General features: G+C 40.4%; 1 protein-coding gene across 1 annotated transcript in view; it reads right to left on the bottom strand.

Moving 5' to 3' along the window:
* Window positions 1-19,316, bottom strand: part of LOC308397943 (neural-cadherin-like) — a 348,547-nt gene that overhangs the window by 71,899 nt on the left and 257,332 nt on the right. Inside the window, exons 28-30 of the mRNA XM_080884232.1 lie at window positions 10,608-10,735; window positions 6,886-7,007; window positions 4,974-5,097 (exon numbers count right to left, since the gene is read on the bottom strand). Coding sequence (XP_080740358.1) covers window positions 4,974-5,097; window positions 6,886-7,007; window positions 10,608-10,735 — 374 coding nt within the window. The remainder of the gene's footprint in view (window positions 1-4,973; window positions 5,098-6,885; window positions 7,008-10,607; window positions 10,736-19,316) is intronic.

The raw sequence follows: 19,316 nt of genomic DNA, 5'->3' as shown, positions 1-19,316 counted from the left end.
CTAAAAGCCACCCCTAGAGGCCTCGTGGCTCCTCACACCTTACCGGAGTGCTGAACGAAAGGATGTTTGAATTGACTGGCCAAGGTTGTTTTTCATTTAAACATAAGTGTGCAGAATAATAACTGCTCTTTCCCACAAAACACCTGGGTTATTACTTAGCAACACACAGACACACCTGCATACACAGAAATGCCTTATTAGCAGACTGAAGAGGAGTCCTTAGAATATGAGTGGACCACAAGAAAAAAGAAGGAAACACACACACACACACACACACACACACACACACACACACACACACACACACACACACACACACACACACACACACACACACTAAATGATGGAAACTTGTCAGTTGCACAGTTTTATGTGTTTAAAACTTCTGCATCATGACTGTTTTTTTTAGCAAACAACCAATTACTATTTAATGCTGGAAACAGAGGATGTGTCTGCAGGACACCGAGAGAGCGACATATGCCTGGTAATGAACCCGTTTGTGCTGACACTGACCTCATTAAACGGAACATGTATTGGACTAAAGTGACAGAGAGGTTGTGTAGTAGTTGGCTCATGATATTAGGCTCACATTATTGACTGTTTTTATTGGTTGGCTGGTCGGGCTAATCAATTAACTCAGCGGTCCTAGCGCATTAAATGCTCATGTGTACCCGGCTGAAGGCAAGCCACAAATAACCCACTCTGAGCCAGCTTTCAGTGTTTTCCCGGTCCTCACTACTTCTATACACACACACACACACACACGCACACACACGCACATTAGAGAGTGACCATAATCCAGACAATGATGAACAGCAGTCTCACAGTAATTCTCTCAACACTGAGCCATATAATATACTCTGTTATGACTAGTGAAATATAATTTCATAAATTATTTAGAATATAATCTTAAACCGTACAAACCAATCTCCGTTTTATACCTAGAAATATGATCTCCTCCACGTCCATTATGTGGGGCTTATGTGCTTTAACTCTAAGAAAGAAATCCATCATACGCAGTGCTGGCATAATGCGATGGAAGCGGAATCAGCAGGAGAAAAACTATTTTGCTCATCTGCATTTAAAAGCATACCAGGCCTGTCCACATAAATTTCCTGTGATGTTTTTTTAATAAAAGTGTGCATTTAGTCAAAATCTTCCACTCCAACATTTGAATAACTTCCCTGAAATGGTCCAGCAAAAATACGCTACTACCCGTTAGGGTTGCCAACTCCCTGAAAAATAAATAAGGGACACCTCGTGGCCAGGGCCGGGCGACCCAGTTGTCTTCACCCTTCCCAGTGTGGTGAATTTTCTAGCTCTTTTTTTGTGTGTGAAATTATTTTTTTTAACCCTTTGACTTGAATTTGATTTAAGTAGATGTGTATTCTTTGTGATATGAACACATGTGAAACAAATGATCATTTAGCCATTTATTTTTAGCTCAAAATGACAACATTAACACAGTAAAACAGGTCTCTTTCTTAAACAGAAGCCTGTCATGCTTAACTTTTGAGAATATAAGTAAATCTTTCTTTAAAATAACTCTGTCCTGCTTAACTTAAAATAATAGAAAACAATAGAAAGAAAAATATTCTTGTAACAGTGCACATTTAGTGCATTTAGTACAATTGGCTTCAGCTGAGGTATTATTTCAGCTTTTCTAATGCTAATCAGCTGCTCCCGTTTGAAAACCCGCTTGTTCCCATGATTACGCATCTTAACTCATCATCATTATTCACCTATGTATTACTTTTATGTATTGATTACAACAAATAGATGACTATCTATCCTTGCAGTCGTTTATTACACAAAATAAATTATATTATCACACTTCTGGCCACATAGCGCTGATATTCACTGCACATGCCCATATTAACTTTTTCCAGCCAGGTGTTTTCCTTTTCCCATTCTTCCCTTTCTCTGAGGGGAACAAACATTGCTGCTCTAACGCTGGGCTCACACTGTGCGGTTTTAGGCCCATTTTGAGCCGATTTTTGAGTGATCGGACCGATTTTGGCCTTCATCGTGTGTCGTGTAGTATACGTGGGGTAACGAGAAGTGATTAACACCTCACGACCAGCTCCCGATCATCAATCGCTCGTGAGGCGCTCACACTGCTCGCGCGCAAACACGTAAACGTTGGTGTAAAAGATGGAGCAGCACGGCTGTGCAGCGTGTGATCTGGACACAAGCGATGGAGGCACAACTTGTAGAACTTTGGAAAGCTCATCCGAGCCTTTTCGATGTGGCCTCACAAAATTATCACGACCACAACAACCGTGAAAATAGTTGGATTTACACTGCTGCTAAATCACAGCTGCCTGATCATGTTTTTCATTAGCAATTTAGCAAAGTTGATGGTGGTGGTGTGTCTGTGTGAGTGAGAGACAGAGAGCGAGCGACAGATTTTCTGTTATAACCTTAATTTTATGGACGCACAGTGTGAGCACTCAGGTCGCATCAGAGCATCGGGTGGTATAGTGTGAGACCTGCATCGTGACCTACCAACTTCTAACCCTGCGAGTCAATCATGCAGTTTGAGCAGGAGCTGAATAACGTGACTGAAAATCGCACAGTGTCTGCCCAGCTTTAGGTGTACTGTCGTGCGAGACTTGCACCGCAGTGACGGCGTTTGTTTCCCTGTTGGCCATGCTTCTTGTTGTGGTCATCTGTTGTCTTCCGGTATTTTCTCCGTAAGCGACCTTTTATCGACCAATGAGATGAGCGGTAATCTGAATTGTCATACTCGAATTGTCATAAGTGTGCTGTCAGCTCATTGGTCACAAAGCAGGAGAGGGGCTGGGAATTATGTTTTCAAACAAAGCGTTAATTCCATAAACATTTATAGACTACTTTTGATTCTCACTGTATTACGGGACAAAGTGCGTCCCTTATTAGCTCAATACGGGACGTGTGCTTTTGTTTCGAAATACGGGACGATTCCGTATTTTAAGGGACGGTTGGCAACCCTACTACCCGTTGTTCACTTCTCTCACTTAATTTAAATTAGTAGCTGCAGCAGATTGCAACATGCAGTCAAAACAGAACTGGGTGATTTTATTTGATTTTAAAAACACTGTTGGCTTCCAGCAATCATGAAAAAAGATAAAAAGGATAATTGGAATAAAGAAATTACTATTTCCTTTGTTTTTAAAGTGAGTCTTTCCTTTTGTCCAAACGGTAACCTCTGACGCACACGCCAAAGTGCCACAACTGCAAAGTTCCCCTAATGGACATTGAAACTGCCTACAAAAGTGAGTCTACCTGCAGACTTCCCTGTTACAAAGCTATGATTTGATTGGCTGCTATAGGTGAATGGCTATTTTTAGGGATTGCTTCTCTTTACTGGAGTCACTGAACTGACTGAGAGCTATCTGACACATAACATGGCTGTCTGTCTGTGTGATGCAGCTTGCTAACCGCACTAGCTACATTAGCTAGCTGCACTAGCTACGTTAGCCAGCAGCACTAGCTACGTTAGCCAGCAACCATAGCTACCGTATTATCTAAATATGGTAACATCTGACCACTAACAAGGTGGCAGCCGACACCCTCACATTATTGCATACCCCAGAAACCAATATGAGAGAACAAGTTGCCTATGTAAATCTTTTATACAATGTTAGAAATCAAGTGCACACCTTTTCTTTACAGCTTTACCTCCACTAACCCCAAACTCAATCCAAGTTAGCTTCACCTCCAGGAAAGATGATGAAAGGTCTGCTACCAACAAAATCTATACAGAGGAAGTTTAACTGTGGTGGTTATTAACAGATGCCTCTAGTTGTGCTCGTCTCTGGATCAGTTTGGCCCACCTCCTTCCAGCAGGGCGCAACGAAGATGTCGGTTGGTGTTAAGAGTTTAGTTGCTCACCCTTTGAATACAACACAGGCCTCCCAAGGTAAACAAGCCATCTACAACCTGGGGCACCCTTCAGCACCTGAAGACATGCCATGATAGAGATGGACTAGCACTACCCAACAGTTGCACATGTGAGACACACTCCACAATCCTTGTCTGCACCACCCTACCCAAGTATCCTATGCCCCCTGTTACCTTCAGATATTAAGACAATATTGCCCAAAATTCTGATGACATTTTTCCACCAGATTGAAAACACATCTAACTGTGGAGGACAGTTTAAACGAAGTCTGAATCATAAATGCCACTATTGAACAGATGCAGAGTGAGAATGTGACATTATCACAAGCAGCGAGTAACAAAGGTAATTTAAAAAAGTTTAATAGGTAACACATAACCTATTTGGAGCTGAAAGTCAAACATCTTCCAAGCAGACCCATTTAATTTCTAATTTTCTGCCATGTGAGTTTTGATTATCAGGGAACCCACATCTCACACAATCTTTGGCAATCCAGTCTGAAAAGCCTGACATTTATGTCTAAATACCAGTTAAAGCAGCCGAGGCTCAGCAGTTTTAGATGGACAGGAGCAAAATTTAGCAGTCACAGCTTTATTTGATTCATAACCAAAAATTGTAGCAAAACGTGCAATTTTAACCAAAATTTCAGGCTTCAGAAGACTGCAGGTTCACACGAGGCTATCATAAGAGAAGCCTGTGTTCATACAGAAATGATTTGGATTTTGTTGGGGCTGGGCTCAGATTGTCATGGCTGAGTATAGAGTCCTTGACTTTTTAACTCCGGCAGAGCTGGTTACTTGAAAGTCTCGATTTGATGTCAGACTGGGTAGGAGGGGAAAGGTTCATATTCCATTTCACTCTTAAAGTGCATGTGTGTAACATTTGAAATTTCTTTGAGATTACAGTTAAAAGCATAAAAACCCATCTCTCACATGGCACAAGGGGACTGTGAATGTCGAAGCCTGTTATTAATCCATTTATCAGCTGGAGTGCAGGTGTAAGTTTAACTTTGCTTGCATACTGGTGTGCTAATGGTTGTGTGGTTATGTATGGGTGTGCGTGCGTGCCATTGTATTATAAAGTGTGTTACCTTGCTGTCCACGATGAGGTTACGGACGCAGCCGGTGAAGTGTTTGTGCTGAAGCTGGGGGTAGATGTATGGGATGTCCTCGTTCACACCGCCGAGCTGAAGCACCTGACTCATGTTCAGGTGTCTAAAACACACAGCGTGACAGAAGCATTCAAAAAGCAAGGAAGGATGAAACAGAAAACTATAAGACTTTGCAGCAATGAGAAAGAGCCTGAACCTGCTGCTTTAGCACTTAACAGTCTTATTTTAATCAGCCGTTTGCAGTTCAAAATAGGAAATCGAACATGTTATCGGCAAACAAAATCTGCTGGTTCATTCTGCTAAGTCGCCTAATTAAAATGTGGCGTAAATCTTCTTTTTACTTTTCTGGATGCCCCTTATTTTCTTTTTCTGTCTCTTTATGAAAGAGAAGTTGCTGCTCTAAAACAACAACAACAATCTTATTCTCCATCTCTGATTGTCGGTGTTGTCACGAGTATCCACAGTCTGTGGAAGAATCTCAGAGGATAGACGTTCGTTGTCCAGCAGCAAGAGTATTTTTCATCTAAGTTAATGTTTTTGGGGCTACAACCCCGTCCAAACAGCAGGCAGACGCAGGGGAATGGCAACAATCATTTGGTAAACATAGAACGCTGATAAGAGCACTACAATTACAGCCAAACAGTAAAATTAGTTGTTAATATTAATACCATACTTCGATGGTCTATGGGGCTGCAACGCTAACTGCAAAACTTTGGACAGTTCTTTACATTTGCAGTTCCTTAAATCAGCGGTCCCCAACCCTCAGGCCACGGACTGATCCCAGGCCACGAGAGCTGAGGTTCGGGTGTGAAATTTATGGTTTTCAGGGTTTTTATCGTTAACTCGGTTTCTCTGGGTGTTTTCCCGTGTTGTAGTTGTGTCTTTTTAAAAAAATATTTAATATTTTTAAAGAAATATTTACGCGTTACCATAGCGACCAGAGAGCATTAAGGGGCAGAGAGGAGGATGTTACTCTCAATGTTGTTGCCGCATTTCAGGATGACGCTGCTAATAAAGTGAATTCACGTTTATTATTATATTTACAAAATACCACAATTTTTGTCTTGGTCGTATCATTTTATTTTGTTATATTTATCGCCGACACCTTAAAGGCCGGTCCGTGAAAATATTGTCTGACATTAAACTGGTCTGTGGCACAAAAAAGGTTGGGGGCCGTTGGCTTAAATGTATATATGCATACGACATCCCATATAAACAATGGGATGTCGCATTTTCTTAAATGTAAATGTTGTAGATTTTGTGACACTGAGCCAAATAGTTTTGAATAATTATCATTTTTACAATTACAATAAAGCTTACTGGTAGATTTTCATAGTTTTTATCATGAAACAAATATGTTTTTGTTTTTTTAATCACATGTTCTGTATATAAACTCATAAAAGACAACACAAACAGTTTCTATTAAATCTGGTGTATAATTTCTTTTTGGGTTAAATTCGTTGTTACTTTTGCAAAAATAATTCTGAGGTTTTATGGCAAAGAGAGAGCATACAGTCTCATCCGGCTATACGTTCATTTTACAGCGTAATATTTAGTTCTCATTATAAAATAAATGACCAACGCAGCTGTAACTTTCACCATGCAAAGTGACAAGACTTAAAGAAACTGCAAATGTTTGCGATTTAGCTTTTTCTTCGGTGGAGACGGTCACCCAGCACTAACAACCAACCACTGCTGGGGAGCATTCAGAAGTAGAATCAAGCCACCATGAAAGCAGCAGAATCGAACTTTGAAGGACACTTTTTCTTTTTTGCAGTCTTGTTGAAAAATGGTAGCCTGCTAACACATGGGCCAAATTACAAGCAAACCAAGTCTGAGGCAGTGAGAAAGTCTGTGGTGTGCACGCATCTGTTCAGGTGCTTCTTTTTACCTGTCGGTGTTAGGCGTAACACCCATCACTTCACAGGAAGAGTGGTCTTGAGAGGTCAACCAGCTACCCACCAGTTCCTTCACCGCTGCCCCTGAGCATCGATCCAGGGTGAAACGTACTTCCTGCAGAGAAAACAAACCAGCGCACGATGTACTCAAATAATGCTTCAATAAATCACAAATAAGTCATTTCTCTGAACTGTAACGAGCGTACTTTCAGCATTATTACCATGGTGAGAACGGCATCTGACTCATATTTCTTTCATTAGTGCATGCTGCACTGCTCTGCTGCATGACAACTTAAACATGTGGACTTGCCTTAACAAGAATGCGATTAAGCAGAAGCCACAGCAGCTTATTCCAGTTAACTAGACTCTTTATTCCATCTGCTGTTTACCTCTCAGTAAACATGCCTCCTCCTTCCTGTGGTAATTAGTAAAGTTTTAACCCAAACACACAGCTACCCGATGGCTCACATCACAGGAAAAAAAAGAATAAAGCATGTAAGAGGGCTGAAAATAATTTTTGGGGGAAATCTGGTCCATTGCCTTAACCTTCCAAAAAAGTTGGCGCTGAAATCATTATAATTACTCGGCTGGATAAAAAGCCCGTATGTGCCAGCACAGTTTCAGTCATCAGTGTGCTAAAACAACACCTTTAACTTACTTTTCACACATCCACGATAAAAGCTTTCAGACATACGTCAGGAACACACAGAAAAAATGTCATTATGCTTGGTAATACCAATTCTATTTTCTGTCAGATATTGAAAGTTATAAATCAGTTAAAAGAAGAATACTCTGTGATTTGGATTGTAGTGATAACACTCACTACAGATGATTAACAAACACACCAGGCAGCATAGAACAGCATTTATGTGTTGTTTTGTTTCTACACCTGCTGGTATCACCTCTGTGTGAAAACAGATTCCAAATATGATGCCTACATCATTCATTCGAGTATGATTTTGGCACGTTTTTTCTCATATTTACATCATTAATAATAATAATGATAATTTCACTTTAAAACAGGGTTTACATGCAGCGATAAAGTAACGTAAACAGTACGTGTTTGCATGATTAAACATGAATACAAACTCTGTATCAACAGCTAACGCTGCAGATTTTATGTAAATAATTTATTTTAGTTTAATCAAGTCATGTTCCTGTTAGCAGACCGTGGTTTACTTATTTATCAATGTGATTCTTAATGAAGGACAGCGAAACAATGGTTCTTTGGATCTATCATTTTCACAAATGTTACTTAATTTGAAGAAAACAAAAAAACAAAAACACTGCTCTTGGTTCTTGGCTGCTGAATCACAGAGTAAATCTCCCAACAACAGCTCTGTCCTTCCTGCTTTGGATCTCATGCTGTCACACAACCAGGTTGGATAAGCCGCAGCTGACTATTCAGGACAAATGAATAGATTCACATGTGATTTAGAATAATACCATTGTGGTGCAGAATAATCCTCGCTGTAATAACAAAAGTCTGAATGCATTCTAGTGTTCACGCGATTCCGAATAATGCTATCGCATTACCCGAAAGTCTCACTGCATGCTTTCCTTTGGCTGCTCTCATTCTCAATATCGAACAAATTTCCCTGTGTTTGTACGTGTGGTGATGGGAAGCTGAGCCTGAAGCTGTTTTCCTTTCATTCAAAAGAAATTAAAAAAAAAAACAGTGAACAAAATTGGTGTTTTCTACCGAATTGAATAGTTTGGCAAAAGCCATAAATGAGACACAAATTTTAGTCACACTAGTGAGTAGCGAGAGTGAACGCTCTCTAACGGCGTCTCCTTTCTTATAATCTGAACTCAAGGCAGCGTAATAAGTGTGCTTTTGAAGGGCGGTCTGTGGAACATTGCAGGTCTTTGAGTAATGAGCTAAATTAAGCCATTTATAAATTAAGGGTGACATAAGTGTAATTATTCAATTTTAGGTTTTCGAGAGGCCTCTGATGGAGCTGAATATGAAAAGGCTTCACACTGGCCGTGTGTGTAAAAAAATGTGACTCAGTCCTGTGCTTTTACTGAAGTGCTCTAAAGTGGTACTGAAGTGGGATGCTAGGATGAAAGAAGGCTGAGATGCAGCCAGGCGCCCAAAGCCTACAGTGACACTGCAGCTTTCATTATGTCACAGCATCTAATAATAGAAGCAGGAACTGTCATTGATATACGACAGGCGAATAATATGCGGAATAATCTTAACAACATAAAGATTTAGTCCAATTTCACACTAATTAAATTAACTTGCAATTATTTGGGGCAGAAGATGTTGCAAGAGGGCTACTGCAATCATCTGTCTGCAATTATCCTCCTTTGTACTCTACACTGCAGACAGTTTTATAATACTTAATCACGACGTCTTCCCCATTTAGATTCCTGGAAAATAACAATATTAAAAAGGTTTGCGTGGAGCCGAATGGGCGATGCTTAAAGTCTAGGACATATACTAAATATATAACCTCATCTCTGAGATCATACATACAAATCAGCAGCTTTATCAAATATACCAGAAAGAACATTCAGTTCAAAAGACATGGTGTAAATTTTTTGGCCCAAAGACTGTAAATAAAAAAGAGACATGGCCTATAAAACAATGAACTCCCATGTTAGAGCTTCAGTGTCAATATTTTTGGTCTCTCCCTCTCGATGAGATATGGGGACACTTTTTTGTTATGTATTTTATTTTTAAATGGGGGAATAATTTAACCAATGAGCACTAATGCTCTATAAAATAAAACTTTAAACTAGCAAATGAGATCATAAATGTATAAGTGTTTACTGAGGTTACTATTCAGGGGAGCCAGAGAGTCACCTTCTTATAGACTCTGGCACAATCAGTGGTCCAGCTATGACCATCCCCTTCCTGCTGGCCATGTAGTCTTTATTTTGGACTGTCAAACAATTAACAATAATTCCAACTTGAATGGCACTTGTCATGTGCATTTATATGTTAAGAAATTAACAAGTATTCCCAAGAAATTACCAATTTAAATCTTCTAAATACAAGGACATTTTGAAGGAATATTAGTGGACTATTCTGGGCTTATCTGATGTTTGGGGTAATTTCAAAAGTGTGCATCACATATTTTAACCAGAAGAGCGACTTCAGCTCCGAGCTTTACAATCACAGCTGAGCAGACTAGCAGGGTGTTCCTGTAAAACTGCTAACTATCTTGTGCAATACATTTCTGGTAAGTTTTTAAAAAATGACCGCACTACTGTCGTTTTATCCAAGATTAATAACACATTGCATGCATTTATATGTATATACAAAGTAAAGCAGCCAGTATATTTCAACCAACATTGGGTTGATTCATCACTTAGCACGTGGGCCAAAGACCCAGAATCACTCTGGTGCTAATGTTACCTAAATAAATGACCTGTAGGCTTGTTACTCACAATCTGCACAACTAAAGGAGCAGCTTACTTACTGCATCATATCCCCTAATGCAAAGACAGTGACATTTATACATGATTGCAGAAGGTGAATGCAATGTATGGTAAAGGTGAGAACAAATTATATTCAAGAAAGAAAAATCCATGTGTTTTGAATACATGAAAATATTAGATGTGCCTTTAAAAGTAAAAAAAAAACAAAAACAATCTCATTAAAACTGGATAAAAAAAATATTTTTTTCAGTGCGATGTGAATTTATTTGAACTTATTTGCTAAATAGATGATGGCTGCTGTTAAATGGAGAGAGCGACCCACCTTGCTGTTGCTGCGGACATCCAGCCGATGCCACCGCCTGTCTGCCACGTTCACGTTGCCTGGCAACTGTAGCACCACTGTGCCCGAGCCATGGTTGATTTTCAAGGTGGGGGTCCCGTCTATTAGCTCTAGACAGAGAAAGAAAACGAGAGGGATGATAGGTGAGGGGTGAGTTGAGAAATTAGTTTTCAGAGCTGCAATATGAGCACTTTTTAGCTCTGTTGACAACCAATCTGGTGCTGGTACTGAAGTCTCGAAAACAGCAGCAAAACCACTGTAACAGAATAATGTATGCCAAAGAATTAAGTGGTGTATGAAAAGTTATTTATTAAAGAATGCACCCCAACATAATGTACCAAATTGCCAATATTGTCTCTGTATATTTGCTCTAATGAGGATTATTGCACAGAGGCTGCTGTGATCTAGTTTTTTTCTTCATGGCAGTCAACAAACATCAGACAAAAGTTATTACATTCTATTTTCTGACTTACTCAAATGGGAAATTAAAAGTTAATGAAGTGGTTAAGACTGCCTGTGTGCTTTGCACCATGTGTAAGGAAATAAGAGACCGACCGGCATTGGCAATCCATCATCACGCATGCCGAACTTCAAAAGTTCATGCTGACACATAACAGTGAACACTAAACATCTGCTTATACTGTGGGACTGAAGGGACTTCTTAGTTCACGTAACAGCAGCTTGTACTTAGTCTGCATCAGAACTCTCACCCACGACTTTCTAAATGTCAATTTATTGACTCAGTGGAAAAAGGTCTCCGATATATCCACTCATTGAAGTATTTTTAGGCCTCTAATGGTTCCAACAGTGTTCAAAGAGTCTCCGGGGTCTGTTTTCATTAAGGCAAACGGATAAATCTGGGTCATTTCATCGTCGTTCCTATCACTTCTAATGTTCAAATGGCAACTTCTGGGTGAAGCAGTATCCAAAACTACATTTCCTGAAATGAGCACTAGAGGTTCATTTAAAAATACACTAAATTACATATATAACCAATCCAGTTGTAAAGTTTGAATTCACAGAGGTGTGGCTGTGTTGACCGGCAGGTAACTCCTGATACAGATAGCTATAGCTGGTGTCTTCAGCTAGACGTCCCCCCACCACCTAATATGAATCACTAAACTGTGTACAAGTTATATGGACACTATAAAACTCGCTACACTTGGCTGATATGGTCACTTCTGGCTCTAAGAAATCCAGGATGTTGCTGATCATAACACATTTAAACCAGAGGGTGATGCCACCATAGCTACCTCCTTCTTTTATATACGGTCTCTGACATTGCTCGTGAAAAGTAGGTCAAGTTCGTGCATGACTCTTATGAAGCTGATCATCACATTAAGAACTTTTTTACTGTCCCATTAGTCCACAGTCTGCACTTCCACTTTCCAGCGGTGAGAAAAAAAACTTATGAAGAGTACGATCCAATTAGAAATTAGTGAAAAGAGTTACAAATGTGACTGCAGCGACTTCACAAAATATGTCGTAATTATGTTTTGAAATTATGGCTCATGTCAATACGGCAGCATGTCTCTGTTGGCTATATTCAATTAAAAATAATAATAGGCCGTCACAGTTCATGTCCAACAACTTATTATTCCCAGTTTTACCCACTGCCCCCCCCTTAAGCTACAATCCCACACACCCACTGCCAGAATTAGGTATTTAATTTAAACTAAAGCATTTGTTCTTAGGGTTCATTTAGAATACTCCCATTTGGCTTTTCTCTGTTAACTCCGAGTCTGGCGAAGTGAAGTACTTTCAGTATATGTTAGAATTATAATTAAGACAGAAAAAACTCTGGCATCGATTTCACAACTTCTGCACTCTGACATTTGTCTTCACGCTGCAGTCAGTTGAAGTTTGAAGTCAAAAGAGGCTGACAAAAATCAAATTCCCTTCTTAGCGCTCTTCAATCCGCCGTGTGTGTCTGACTTCAGCTCTGCTTTCGTCATCCCTCTTGCTGCATTTCTTGCGATGTCAGTCTGCCTATCAGCACTCTTTCATCTCCTGTCTGTGTCTTTTACCTCCTGACTTGCTTCACTCTTTCATTAACTTCTTCACGGTAACTGACATTTTACATTGTGCCACTTTCAAATAAGTCACCATTGCTTTCTACTGACAGCTTTCACTTTTTACCGTGCTTTTGTGCAGCACTGTTTTTATTTTATTATTTTTTTATCAGCCTCACTTATGACATGTATTCAGATGTGATTATTTTAATGTTTGTGTGCAAAAACATTATCACTGAAAAGATGCCAGAGAGTTCAATGCAACCCATGCAGATTCTTCTTCTTCTTTTTAACACAAGTAATGTTTGTCAGAAAATGACATATATAATATTTAATAAGTGTAAATACATTTTACAAATGTTACAATACATTTTATATCTACATCTGGAGCCTGTGTCTGATTTTTTGTAACAAACCTAAGTTTCCCCTTAAATAAGTAGAGTTGTTAGCAATGATGATGAACAATGATAGACGATGGCTTTGTCGAGTAGCTACGTGTCTGACACCATGAATGTAGAGTGGCGGTGTGTTGATGACCATCCTTGCATTAATATAGTGAGACTCATTAACTGTAGTGTTAAAAATAAACTCTGGGAGTAACCAGATAGCTAATTGGTTACAGTGTATCTCACATGGGCACAAAAGCCAACAGCATTGGGAATTGAACTATTAGTTCTTGGTTAAATTCCTGGTATAGCAACTTTTAACATTTGCTTTTCACCTGCACCAACTTGCCACATTGTTACGGTGTAATGAAGAAAAAATAGTCAAAATAATTCAGGATGTTTCCTCAGTTATCACTGCAAAGAGATTAAGAGCTAACGTTATTAGTTGTGTAATTTATTGAGAAATGTTAGACATTACATTTGACATTAGCATGTATGTTAGCTGTTAGGTCTGGGTACTCTTTACTGAAAACATGGTCCAAAATATACTAAAAAAAAATCAAATGCAAACGGTTTTACCAATTTTACTGAGGAGATTCAATAGGTTTGTTTTTCAGTGTGTTGTCAGCTCCCTTCTAAAAGTGTCTTTTTCTTTCTACAATCTTTTCCTAAACCTAAAGAGTGCAAGAGGTGACCTGATATCTCACTTTATATGGGTTCTGCACAGCATGTCCCTCACCAACGGAGAATGACTCCAGTTTGCGGTCAACATCTAAAGAATTGTACAGCTCATAAAAAGAAGTCCTGATCTACAGTTGCATCCCTGCTGAACACCATCATTACCAGACAGAGCTGCTTAAATAACAGTTTTTAAAAAGGAATTAATGAAGATGCATTTGGCTTATTGTATAGACTGCTTAATGAAAAAGATTGGAAAGCTGGCATTCAAAATAAAATACTGTATGCAACATTTGTCTTCCACATAATAGATGCAAATAAAGTAACCTATTTATTTTTGTAGTTTAGCTGTATTAACATTTCAGTCTATAGTACCTGTCTCCGTTAGGTAACAGTGGGTAAAACCAGCTGCTGAAAGTGAAACCTAAAGAAACACATACATACCAAGAGAGAGTCAAACTCTCCTTTTCAGCTTCCTGTAGGTCAGCCATAGCCACACTGGCCTTTCCACATGTTTAAAGTGGAACGCTTGCACGGGCCATTCTGAACGACCAATATCATTATTTATTTGGAGGACTTGTTGAAATTCGGTCCTAGTGAGCACATGATAAGCTGGTCTTTTATAATTGCTTTGCCAAGCCTGAGATGTGGCTTTGTGATGAGAGCCCCATTCTTCATTACGCTACCTCTCATATAGGAAAAATGAAAAACAAAGCCCTGGCACTTTCATTTTTCAAACCGCAGTCAGCTAGAGCAAGTTTGTTGCTGGCCTCTCTTTTCCTCTCAACTCCCATTCAATTTCCTGGACATTGAGCTGCAGGATGAGTAGATGCAACACTTCAGGAATGATCCAATTAATTTTAATACTTTGGCCAAGGCCAGACAATTCACCAAAAAGAACAGAGTAAATTCAATATATCAGTTCAAGTCAGAGCTTTCCTCCTTTGTTTAACTTGTACATTGTTCTCTTTAGGCTCAGCTCATTCCCCGACATTTAAGCTGCCTCATTCATTCCCTTCTCATTTACTGTCCTGCTTGGGACCCGTCAACTTTTTTTCTTCTTTATCTCGCATATCTAAGTCTTTCAATTGCAATTCTTCAGACTGCCCCATCCCCACCCTCAGGGGAATTTCTTCTTATCTTGAATCTATCTTTATGCCAATGCTCACCCCAAACCCTCCAACACTGCAGCATCCAGATAAGTCCAAGCTGGTAATACAGTGACAGCCAGAAAAGGGCACCTGCATAAACCTAACAGAAAAACAGTTTGTGAATGTATTAAAAAACAAACAAACACACACACACAGGTGGAGGCAGGTGCAGAAAAGTGCACACATAAACAGGCACCCAAAACAAGCTCAACTGCAGATTGACCAGCTGATTGTCCGCCGCTGCCAAGAAGCCTACCTGTCAGGACTGACGTGACATTCCCCAGGAGAATAAAACAAACTTCAGAGGTGTCAAGAAAGTAACGCAGGGAAGACGCAATACAAGGAAAGAAGGAATAAGAAGCATGGATGGGAGAGAAGCGGGAGGGGAAAGGAGGAGGAAAAACGCAAGGAGAGGACATGAGGAAAATGTAATGGTGGGAGGGGGGAAGTGACAGCAGAGACAAAGCTGGGAGAAAGTAGCAGATGAGAGAAGGTGACAACAGATGGGCAGAAAATGCAAACAAAACAACAGCGAGAAGAAAGTAATGAGCAGAGAAAACAGACAAAAAAATGCTTTAATCTTTTAAAATCATCACAGAAGTCAAGATTTTTATTTGATTGAATTATTCTCTGTTGTTTTTGTTAATGAGCAACTAACATCAATTAAAGCGTGTGTGAATACCTTTTGTTTATTTCGACCACAGAACGTCAGGATTATTCACCACTGATGTTTCCCAAAATCTGCTACAAACCTGGGCCACTGTCCTCACTTCCTGGATCGCTTTCACAATAAAAGCACCTTCACCTTGCATTCTTTTTGCTGCTAAAAAGGACATACTAGGACATGATCCCATATACTCAAAATGTCAGAAGTGAGTAATAGTTTTGTTTTCTCACAGACTTTCAAACAATTACATTTCTTTTTTGCAACCAGAGGAGTCACCCCATGGATGCCATTAAAGAGAATCGAAATTTTAGTGCACTTTTCCACTGACTTCAATTTTGAGACCTGGAGGCTACAACTGTCTTTTATATACAGTCTGCCGTTCCTCTTGCCGACTGGATGTGAGAAAAGCTGGAGCCTGAACAGGAAAAGCAATTAGGAAATCTAGTGCAGCACCCGCTGTCACAGGCATACAAGCTTCAGCACAGGTGGATGCTTCACTCCATGGTTAACCTCTGCGATCTTTGATCTCTGACAACATTCTCGAATCTTGGCTTTTTGAACTGAAGCTCATTTAACCTTGTGGACACCACACTTTGGGTTATTTAGACCAAATACTCAATTTTGCTCTACAAGGGCCTGATATCCACTTACGAGGACGTTATACTGTTATTGTTCTATCAAAATTTTAAACAAATATCCTCATATGTGGCTCTTATTTTTCTTAGAAACAAAAATTAGGTAAAAAAAAAATCTGGCAATTCTTTGTTTTTTACGGAGCCCCGCAGGGGACATGGGAGAAAAAAAAATTAAGACGGACTTTTGCGAGATCTCGCAAAAATATCTCGGGATCTCGCAAAAGTTTTGCGAGATCTCGCAAAACAAACTCGGGATCTCGCAAAACTTTTGCGAGATCTCGCCTCTGTAGGTCGGCTGTAGTAGGTCTCGACCTACTACAACCGGGAGGAATACCGCTTTCCCGGCACATCGTGCCTCGACCTCCCGGTCGGCTTCGAGCCGGCGTCCGAAGAATGCAGCTAAAAGTTTTGCGAGATCTCGCAAAAGTTTTGCGAGATCCCGAGTTAGTTTTGCGAGATCTCGCAAAAGTCCGTCTTAATTTTTTTTTCTCCCATGTCCCCTGCGGGGCTCCGTAGTTTTTACATTCATCAGGTCCCAATATGCCCAAATATCAAAGAGAAATTAAAAATGCATGCCGTGAATGAGTTCGGGTCTTAGGAGGTTAAAGCATTTTTATTGGTTTATTTATAAACTACATTGTAGGAACTGGTGATATTGTTGCGAGCTGACGGAAGAGTATGATATCATCTATGAGGTCACAAATGTCCCGGCTGCTACACTGAAAAAATTAGACCACGGGTCACTTGAATGATGTGAGACACCACACTGTGTGATTACTTTCGTCTCCAGGAATATACCTACCAAGGTGAAGAAGACACGCCATCCCTCAGCTGTCTTCTGCTTATTAAGTAAAGAGTCACTGGATATGCAGTTATTACTATTTTATCTGTCACTGATAAAATAACATAGTAATAAAAATCTTTATTGTTCCCAACATAACTGTAGCATAAGAACTACTGTTGAACTTCTCCTTTGGTGCTCTGGCAAACAGAAGCCCACTGAGTGAAAGAGTAACACAGAGACAAACAAACAGAGCCGGTTAGGAAAAGAAGAAAAGGATTGAGAGGTTAGCAGGAAGTGCAGCGGGCTGGCAGGCCAGATGTGAACATCTTCACAGGGACCAGCGCTCTTTTTAAATTCTCTGGGTGTACCAGGGGTTAAGACAAGACTTTGCTCTTAAAGGGCTCATCCACATAACCGTGCTTCGTTTCTGCTACTCATACGTAATTCATTACCTCCTACTCTGAGAGCGACAAGAGGCAAAGAGAGTGAGAGAAAGAAAGACTAAGAGGGCGAGAAAGTGTATGCTTTGTGTGCAAGTCGGGTTTGAACTCCCACAGAGGTGGAGGGGGGGGCTCTTAAATATGAAAAATGTCCTCCTCGTCTGACGGCCCGAGGATACACAGGAGTCACAGCGAGAGCATATGGACTGCATAAAAAGCATTACAAATCACACCGCTACACACATAACCCTCCTCCTAAAAGGCGCGCACACACACAAACACACAAACGCAGTCGCATGTACACAAGTTCCCACAGAAGTCAGTCTGTGTACAAATCAGCAGGCGAAACAGCGAGAATATAGCACAGAACGTCTTGTATAAACGATCTGTCAGCTAGCTAGCTAGCCCCACAGCCGACGCATATTGGATCTCCACATCCAGCAGCAGTTCCCATTTGAAAGCCACAGTAGAGCTAGGCTGGGGGGTGCTGCTACATAGCTGTGGAAATTGAAGGTAATGCCAAAGCGAATCTGTGTATTTATGTGTGCTGCTGTTCGCTCAATCCATTTTCTTTTGTATTTATGGCTTTAATTCATCACGCAGACCTCCTTTGGGATAGCAGCACAATATCAACAAATACACATCCATATTAAGTCGAGACAATATGCTCCTCTTGGTTCAAGAGAAAAGTTGAAATAAACACAAACTCTCGGCAAGCCTTATCTGACTCCCTGCCGGCCAACTTTGCTCATTCCGCAAGGGCATTGTAATTGCACACATTTAATTTGTGTTGTTAATTTGTCTATCGATTGGACAAGCGCAGCCCCCTGGCTGGAACACTTTGTGTGTCTGTGAGTGGGAGAGCAGTCTTGTGTGATTGTCTGAGCACCTCAGAGCAGGTCTGACGCTTGCAGTCATGTTTGTCATTTACTGTTGATCTCACTGGGCACAAATCATTACCGCAACAAACAATCTCCTAATAACAGCCGAGGTCAAACTGCGGCACTGCTGATCACGCCGGATCCTGATGCTAAGAGAGCCGCTATATGTGCAGCGCTAATAAAACTGTCAAGCTGCCAGACTCGAAGGCACATTACATTCAATTTTATGGACTTTCAAGCAACATATAGAAACGCAACGTGGGTCATTAAACGGATGGTTTGACATTTCGGAAAATACTCTTTTTGTGTTTTGAGCCAGATGATTGATACCACTCGTGTCACCTGTAATGTCGAGACTGTAATTGTAGTTTTCTTGGGGTTTTGCGTGGGACAATATCTTGGCAGGTGCAGTGATTTCCTGGTTCCTCTCACTTGCCTGTCAATCTAGCGGCGACTCCAAAACTCACTCGGTGAACCCATCGAGAAATAGTTCAGTCTCTCTCTGGAGAGTAGCTTCCAGTCCTTATGCAAGAAAGCAAATAAGCACATTTCAAAATATGATTTCCTGGAAAGGCTGTTTCTTTATTTGTTGAGCTGTTGCTGCCATGCATCACTGTGATTGGCACAACTCTTTCAGCACTACGAGCTTTGAGCTGCTGCACATACGGGAACCAAAATAGCAGGTGTGCTTAGAGATGCTCACACAGTCGTGCCGAGAACCTACTGCTTTGCACTTGTTGTGCTTGATTAAAATAGGGCACATAAATCTGCCTTTGACGCAACCATTGTAGCCGTGTGTAACAGAGGTGCATTGAGGTAAATAAGTATATTAGAGATTGGATAACCGTGGGGTCACGCTGTGAAGCGGTGACAAGCGGTACAGACAATGTCAAAGTAAATGTCAGTCAGACAGGTGGAGGGGCAGCGAGGACAGTGCCACACTTGTCAAATCTGTAATGTCAAATGGAAATAATAGGAAGCCAGCCTATAAATACACACACAGAAAACGATTCATATCAATTTTTGCTCACCCAAATCTTTTTTTTTCTTTCACAGC

Source organism: Rhamphochromis sp. 'chilingali' (genome assembly GCF_963969265.1).
Source record: "Rhamphochromis sp. 'chilingali' genome assembly, chromosome: 6".
In the NCBI taxonomy this organism is placed as follows: Eukaryota; Metazoa; Chordata; class Actinopteri; order Cichliformes; family Cichlidae; genus Rhamphochromis; species Rhamphochromis sp. 'chilingali'.
This window is presented reverse-complemented; position numbering and strand designations above follow the sequence as displayed.